General features: G+C 34.9%; 1 protein-coding gene across 1 annotated transcript in view; it reads right to left on the bottom strand.

Annotated features, from left to right (window-relative positions):
* Positions 1–1,668: 1,668 nt before the first annotated feature.
* nr6a1b (nuclear receptor subfamily 6, group A, member 1b) overlaps positions 1,669–9,137 on the bottom strand; it is a 28,689-nt gene continuing 21,220 nt past the window's right edge. Inside the window, exons 5-10 of the mRNA XM_084386246.1 lie at positions 8,292–8,452; positions 7,081–7,287; positions 5,644–5,898; positions 4,866–4,987; positions 4,622–4,774; positions 1,669–3,037 (exon numbers count right to left, since the gene is read on the bottom strand). Of these exons, the coding sequence (XP_084242372.1) occupies positions 2,922–3,037; positions 4,622–4,774; positions 4,866–4,987; positions 5,644–5,898; positions 7,081–7,287; positions 8,292–8,452 (1,014 nt within the window). The 3' untranslated portion in view covers positions 1,669–2,921. The remainder of the gene's footprint in view (positions 3,038–4,621; positions 4,775–4,865; positions 4,988–5,643; positions 5,899–7,080; positions 7,288–8,291; positions 8,453–9,137) is intronic.

The raw sequence follows: 9,137 nt of genomic DNA, 5'->3' as shown, positions 1-9,137 counted from the left end.
GATCCTTCACTAATATTAAAATGTTACTAACCAATCTTACCTTAGTTTCTTCACAGTGAGGTGAACACATTGTATTTTCCCGCTTTTGAAAAATCTGCAAGTAAATATTAAGAAATGCAACTGTTATTTCTCAAATGTGATAAAGTTTGGTTGGAGGTGGTATTCATGGGAGGGGCATTCTTAGAGAGCATTTGATTGGACAGAACGAGTCATCATTAGTTTGATGATTAGCTAGATCAATATTTGAATATTATATTAATAAAAGCTGGATGACTTGTGTTGCTAAATGGCATGCAATTCATTTTAAAATATATAGAAAATGCTGTATTACTGTTATGTTAGCCACTTGTCTCTGAGGCATGGTAAACATATTACTCACATTAAAGGGATAGTTCACCCAAAAATGAAAATTCTGTCATCATTTACTCACCCTCAAGTTGTTTCAAACCTGTAAGAATTTCTTTTTTCTGCTGAACACAAAAGATGATATTTAGAAAAATGTCTGTAACCAAACAGTTCATGGACCCCATTGACTTCCATAGTAGAAAAAAAAAAAAAAATACTATGGAAGTCAATGGGGTCCATCAACTGTTTGGTGGCCTCACGAGTTACTATCTTGAGGCCACGAGATAGTTATAATTATTTTTTTTGACAAAGTGGGACTGGGGGGGGGGCTCCATAAATATAAGTGAAAATTCTTCAGTTACACTTTATTTTAAGGTGTACACTTTATTTTACTTACACTTTATTTTATTTAAATGTCTATACATGTTCTTACTATAGGGTTATAGGGTTAATTGCATGTAATTATGCATAATTTATAGTTATTACTGCATAATATATATATATATATATATATATATATATATATATATATATATATATATATATATATATACATATATACATATATATATATATATATACACATATATATATATATATATATATATATACATATATATATATATATATATATACATATACATATATATATATATATATACATACATACATATACATATATATATATATATATATATATACACACATAATTATGCAAAATTTATAGTTATTACTACAGTAACTACATGAAACAAGGACACTAAAATAAAGTGTTACACATTGTTCTAATGTTTTTTTGTGTGTGGATATTTTAATCTGAAAATCTTACATATTGTGCCTTTAATTTAACTTTCACTGGAAAGTTTTCTTAGACATGACGCAATACCAGGGCACGCAAGTTTCTGAACGTGATGAATGACGGGATACGCTTAGCCTCAATACCGTGATGAATGACGGGACACACTTAGCCTCAATACCGCTCCGAAGCTGTATTAGAGATGGTGTGAATTTAGTGTGTGTTGAGCATACTGCACTTTGGCTTTTTTCAGACCTAGGGCACTCTTGCGCATTTACTTCCAGTCATGTGCACGTGCTCTCAAGTAGCCAAGACCCCAAGTGTGGCTATTTGGACAGGCCCCATGTGTTGTGTATATCTACTAGTTCAATTTGTCACCATTAAGCAGTGCACCAGCACATAGGCGGCCTCAAAGTGAACACATATTGTCAAAAAACAGTCATAGAGCATTTTAGATTAGATCTGCAAAAACACAATATGGATGGAATGTAGAGCACAGTGGAAAAGACCAAACGGAGACAATGATGATAAATCAACACACAGAAACCTTCTTTATGAAATGGAAAGAAAGTACAATGTTATTTTTAATGCTGTAAACATTCAAATTCATAGAAGAAAAATACAATTCTAAACAGATGAACAAGGAATATAAACAGAAAGACAGACAGCTGAGCGACACAGTCCGTTTGCCGCCCGGTCTTTATATGTCATCAACTACAGAGGCACTTCAAGGCCTCAGACGGAAACAAAACAGAGCGAGAAACGCGCGGGCACAAAGAAAATTATTACCCCCCCACCCCCGCCCGCCTTCGCTATCTATCAGAGCGAGCCTCGCATGCTATCCGCGAGTGTGCTGCTATACTCTATTCTCTCATTGTCTGCTGCTGCGGCAAAAAAAATAACAGAAATGTAAACTTTCAAAGGAATGGAAGGTTAAAACCGCATAAAATTCTTCCAATGTTTCGTAATACTTGGAATGTTCCTCCGCACAACACGATGAGGTTTCATCAAACTCAACCCTCGTCGCATAAAAAGGCCTTCCTGAGAATCGGCTCCTCTAGTAACAGTTAAAACGCATATCAACATGGTCAAAAATAGGATTAAAAATGATCCAAAAAACACTGAAATGAGGAAAAACTACAACTACGCCAAAATACAAACACATAAACCCTGTTCAAACATTCACACTTCCTTCACACATGTAACACACACCTGGGCTAAAGAGTGTGCTTATTGCATTTCATTACCCCGGCGACTGGCTCAAACATTACCGGAAGTCTCCATCCCAAAGAAACGATGATCAACAGCATGTATTCTGTGGCACACTCAACAACAGAACTAAGCTTGTGAGCTGTGGATGGTCGAAATGTCTAACAATTGAAATCCCTATAGCTCAAAACGTAGCTATCATTTGATTAAGACACATTGTTACTCGACTGAAATGCAGCACCTTGGCATATTTCATCAGTGACATCCTGTAACACAAGGACATTTTATTTCATAGCTAGTGGCTGCATAATTCAACAAATGATTACAGCGCGTTCATTTTCATTTGGTTAATTAACACAACTGTCATATGTTTTGTTCAATTTCACTGGAGAATTCAGAAGTCTTTCCTTCAAAGGCTATGTTCCTGAGGTAATCTTTGCAGGCATCTTGAAATCTAATTTGGTTGTTTGCTACATTTGCTACAGTTCGAAATCACACACAAATCGGTTTTACATTCAACTTTGTCATGTAATAAATACATTGGGGGGAAACAGCTAGCTGGAGGCGAGGCTTATGTCCTGGAGGCGGAGCTGTTGGCCAGCCAGGGGTTTTGATTGGTTGTGCAGGAGTACAGTACTGCCTTAAACAGCAGTGGGAGCTGCTCCAGAGGAACGCCCATCATCCTACCTGGAACCAATAATTACATGATTAGCAGAGCAACATTTTGATTGGCTAACGGTTGCACGGTCAAACTGCGTATTCATGCAGCATGCAAATTTTCATTATGAAATACATTGCACGACAACATATTAAAAGGAAATTAATGTATTACAGTGCTGGGTTGATTACATACAAATTGTAGTCCGTTACAGATAGCATGATGAAAATGTAATCTGTTACGTTATATATTTATTCAGACTACTTTTTGATTACTTTTAGATTACTTTTGACGTAACACATTTAAAATATTGATTTGAATAGGACAATCTTATTGATAACATTTTGATATAAAAATATATATTCCACTGTATGAAGGGCATTAAACATAACGTCAGGGTTTCGGTTTCCCAAAGTGTGGTTTGTGAAGGAACTGCAGGGGGTTAGTGAGTTCATGAAAATGTCAAAATAAAATAACAGATTGATAACAGATCAACAAGGATGAGATATTTTAGTTGTTTAACTGCATGTCATGTGACCATCAGACTTCAGAGAGCAGTGAATATGGAAATGTGTTGTTAAATTATTGACTTAATTATTAAATATATTAGGTCAAAAGAGGTTCAACTGACTAAAAAAAGTTTGGGAATAACTACATGTAAATATGAAATTACATTAATTTGTGCATTTTAATATGTTTGAAAGGCAAAAGCCTTCCCAAGACAATGATAAATGGTTAAATGACTCACTGAGTGATAATTTGAATAATCATTCAAATGTGTTGATCAGGAGTTGATTAGTTATGCAATATTGAGAAAACACTCCTTAAAAGTTAAATGATTTCTGTAAATTCAGTGGTCAAATGTTGTTGCCTCTCAATTTTCCATGAAAGTATAGCTGCTTGACTAGTTGGCAATCAATGAATATATAATCATGTAATTGTAGTCTAATTTTGCAAATTTTAAAATGTAATATAATCCGATTAAAATGTACAAGTACCTATTTTTTTGGAATCTGATTACATAATCCAGATTACATAATCTTATGAATACATAAACCGTTTCAAACAACATGGGGTTGAGTTGAGTAAACTATTCCTTTAAGATACACTACTGTTCAAGATGTTTCTAATGTTTTTGAAAGAAGTCTCTTATGCTCACCAAGGCTGCATTCATTTGATCAATATTTCTGTTTGAATTTATTTTAAAATGTAATTTATTCCTGTGATCAAAGCTGAATTTTCAGCATCATTACTTCAGTCTTCAGTGTCACATGATCCTTCAGAAATCATTCTAATATTCTGATTTGCTGTGCAAGAAACACTTATTATTATTATTATTATTATTATTATCAATGTTGAAATCAGTTGTGCTGCTTAACATTTTTGTGGAATCCATGATACTTTTTTTCAAGATTCTTTGATGAATATAAAGTTCAAAATCTGTGTTTATTTGAAATAGAAATCCTTTTTTAACATTATAAATGTCTTTACTGTCACTTTTGATCAATTTAATTCATCCTTGCTGAATGAAAGTATTAATAAAAAATAAAAAAAAACATCTTTTTGTGTTCATTTGCTCTCATCCGCAATTTCTCTCCAAACGTAGTACACACCTGAGGTATGGCGTATCTCAGAAAGGCAGGTGATGATGTCAGAGAAGCGTTTGGGCCAGTGAGGGTGGAGATGTTCTGTCAGGTCGCGACACACAGACCAGTAACGTTCACTTAACTGCTCCAGCATGGGTGTGTTGGACAAACCTGCCACATCTACAACACACACAAACTCAAATTATACACATCTGCTCTTGTGGAAAAAAAGATCTCAGTGTGTATCAGGATTAGTGTATGTGTGTGTTACCTTGATTGAGCAGGGTGACCGTCTTTAAGCAGCTGAACTCCTCATTGCTGATGTTTAGTTGATGAAACTTACGAAAGAGAAAATTTAAGCTTTCCATGACCTCCATAGCATCCTCACCAAACCTGTACTCACACATGCATACATTCATAAATATCATATTCTGCACATATAATTCTCATTAAAAATCGAATAAACTCTATATAAAATATAACGCTTTACAATAAGGTTTTGTGTGTTAAATACATTAGGTAACATGAACTAACAATGAACATTATTAATCTTATTAAGTTACTTAACATAAGTTAATGCTAATTTCAACATTTACTAATACATTATTAAAATCAAACTTTTTTTGCTAAATAAAAAAAATAAAGATGAATAAATGCTTTAAAAAACATACAGACACACACACACACACACACAAGTATTAAGTATTACCAAAATATTTTATGGTAAAGTCACTATGAAATCAAAATGGATTTATAAACTATATTTAGTACACATGATTTAACACATCATTATTTGTTTGAAATTCATGTGCACTTCCCCTCCCTCTTGCAACGGCATCTCTCCTTTAGCATGAGGGCGGGGCAACCTGTCACTCACATGAGATCCACCAATAGCAAAACACAACCATCCAATCAATTCTCCATGGACAAAATCAAGTCCCTCCCTACATTTATTCTTGTTCAAGAAGCTGTTTCACTCAGATATATGGCACAAAAAGGGAAGAATAGAATATCATGGAAACTTTGATGGCCATACACGTATATCTCACCTCTGTAGTGTCAGGCCGGACGGTGTGTACTGGTGTGTGATGTTGGCTAGTTCTCCCAGTATCTGTCCGCTGTGCACCGTGAGCAAGGAGAGCAGGGTAAGCTGATGCCAGGAAGCCCCCAGTAAACGAGTGCAGTCTTTGATGGACAGATCACTGTAGAACGGTAAACGCTTCAGCCAGACGATCTGTCTGAATAGCAGCTCATCAGCTATACGACACAGCAGAGCCAACAGCTCCGACTGAGTCACGATATACCTGAACAAATGAGAAACAGAGGCACTTGGAATTGAACAAGCTGCATCTTTCAGCATCTTTAACACTTTTATATGTAAATGAAAATCCTTTTCCATTATATGTTTAAGGGAGGGTAATACAGAATTGATATAGCAATGGAACAATGATATTTAACCATTTTTTTTATTTATATGCACAAATAAGGTATACATACATTTTATATTTAAAATTAAGTTTGGTCAGTAAGATTTTTTATGCTTTTGAAAGACGTCTCTTGTGCTCACCAAGGCTGCTTTTATTTGAAAAACAGTATTGTGAAATATTATTACAATTTAAACTAACTCTTTTTTATTTGAATGTTTTAAAATGTAATTTATTCCTGTGATCAAAGCTGAATTTTCAGCATTATTACTCCAGTCTTCAGTATCACATGATCCTTTAGAAATCATTCTAATATTCTGCTCAAGCATTCTTAGTATTAATAATTATCAGTTGTGTTGCTTAATATTTTTGTGGAAACCGTGATATTTTTTTTCCAGGATTCTTTAATAGAAAGTTCAAAAGAACAGCATTTCTTAGAAATAGAAATCTTTCATATCACTTTAATGCATCCATTTTGAATAAGAATATTGATTTCTTTCAACGAATTTCAATTGATTTGTTTGAACAACAACAAAAAATCTTAGGGTGCAAAAGATTTTCAAATATAAAATGTCCTTCAGGAGCTTCTGGAAATATTTTTGAATGATGATACAAGCAACTCATCTGTGTTTTGAACAATTCATTGAAACATTGAAAAAACACAATGATTCAGTGAAATCAAATCAAACTTTCCAAGAGATAGAAGTAGCATAAAATATACCACAGAAAATTTATTTATTTCTGTTTTTGAACACATTAGACAACCAAAGTGGCCCTAACCCTAAGTTCAAAATGTTTATTTTCAATTTTACGGTTTGAATCACCCATTAAAAAAAATATCAACATTCAGCTCAAGGTCAGCCGCCTTTTGACGACATGCAGCTTGTTACATTTAGATAAAGATGGTGTCAGAGTTTTCCATTAGACATGACTACTGACACACATGTGAAAACCTAATGGGCAAGTAAGAGTGATAATCCAACAAAATCTAGTCAAATCCAACTCAAAAATAGTTTTTGTGTCAAAAGTTGTGTTTGAAATGTAATTCTGTGAGAATCTTACCCCTTCTCTATGACCATGGGTGTAGTGAGAGGTGTGAGGTCTTCAGCATTGAGTAGCTGGGTTGAGAATGTGTGTGATTGCGTCTTCAGGCTGCCGCCAGTAGGGGGCGGCAAAGGATATTTACACAACAGGAAAGAGTGTGTAAGTTGAGGACTGCTGCACTGATCTCTACAGGACACAGAGTACGTGCTCATATCCACAGAACGGCTGCAGAGAGAGAACGACAGACAAGGTTATATGTGCCATATATGCCCAAGCAATCTTAGTATATAAATGTAATTTGATAAAAACTGCAGAGTCAACATAAATAAAATAACATTTGCAACACTGCTACTTTAGTATCATTGATGTACTATTATAGTTTTTGTTAATATTTACATTCTTAGAATTTCTGTTGTCACTTTAATTTGAGTTAGTTTTAGTATTTTAAAAAAATGTCTATAGAACTATTTTTAAGTTTTAGTTTATTTAGGTTTATTTATTTTAGTACTTCAACTTTAAACAAAAATGGGAAAAAAAAATTCAGTTAACCTTTATTTAATTTTTATGGTTTTAGTTAACAATAACCTGATTTGCAACCCATTTCAAGTAACACATTTTTAGTAAAAACTGTATAGGGTCGCTAACGACCCCAGGTGTGTAACAGTGTAAGTATATTTTTTCTGCACAACAATAATTTAATCTTTGATGACTGAATAAGTGCAATTCACTCTATTCCAGAAGGTGGCAATGTCTGATACACAATGATGAAGTGACGTTTCACTCATAGTTACAGCAGGCAGAAAACAAAAGAATAGGAAGAATCATCAGCAAAACTTGAATTAGCTCAGCGATTTACTGCAGAACAAGTACTGAACGCAATCACATATTAGTGGCACTTGATGGTGGATCTGGTGAAGAAGCTGTCAGCGGTCAAAATATTGATTTTGAAGATGTTGAAAATGATCGTTTTGAGAATATGTTTGAGATTGCAAAATGAAATGGGAAATGAGTTCTGACGAGGACAGTGATGATGATTAAAAAAATGCCTCAATTTTGAGCGTTTCTTTATCTTGTTTTCATTCTCTGAGTCGTGGAACGAACCAACAAACACGAGCAAACGCCTCATAATTCAATTTAATCAAAGCCATTTGTCCCTGCACATAAAAAGGGCAGACTGGGGTCAGTGTGTCCGTGTGTAAATGCATTAGAAGATCTCATTCGGGTCACACCTGGTTGACAGTGTGGAGAACGATAAGGTCTGACCGCCCTCTGAGATATTGTTGCCAGGTGAACTGTGGTTACTGTAGCCGTGGCTCCACGTATCTGATAGTTCAGCTCCTTCTTTGAACTCCTGGCCAGACATGATTCGTTCGATCTCCTCCAGCGAGATCTACAAAGAGAGAAATGAAGAAAATCAGAGATGAATGCATGCCATCAACTGCACTTTATCTCTGAGCAGAACGTCGCTGCGAGATAAAATACGGAGATCGGTCAATACGAAGCCATCTATTGAGAAATCCTCATGTGCTCATTCTTTATATTTTCTCTTTTCTACAGATTTTTTTTTTTTGTCTGTTTTAATCCGTCAATAATAGACTAAATCAAAAGCGAATGGGGTGTAACTCGCCACTAAACAAACTCTTGCTTATCTTCCGTGGACTGAAAGCGATGGATCTATCGATTGTTTAACAGAGTGAGATGTAATCTAATGATTGAACTCGTGTCCAGTAATGAGGGAGAGTCAGCAGCAATGCTAACAAACATAAACACTTGATAACAAGGACACCAAGACACAAACTCTGCACATTCACATTCTCTATAGATTTATATGATGTATACATCATAAGGAAAAGAGAGGAAAGGAGAGGGTTTCTGTGTGTAACAATTGATCCCCATGTGTGGCCTTCAGATTCAGAATCTCACTAAGCTCTCAGCTCTCAGAGCAAAAACAAAGCACTTTAGGTTCAATTCTGCAGGAACGCTCTGAGATTGTGTGGAGAAGAATGGACGACTCAATTCATATATATGTATATATATACACAGTATCTCACAAAAGGGAGTACACCCTTCACATT

Source organism: Rutilus rutilus (assembly GCF_951802725.1).
Source record: "Rutilus rutilus genome assembly, chromosome: 18".
Classification (NCBI taxonomy): Eukaryota; Metazoa; Chordata; class Actinopteri; order Cypriniformes; family Leuciscidae; genus Rutilus; species Rutilus rutilus.
Note: the sequence above shows the minus strand (reverse complement) of the source record. Positions and strands in the feature narration are given on the sequence as shown.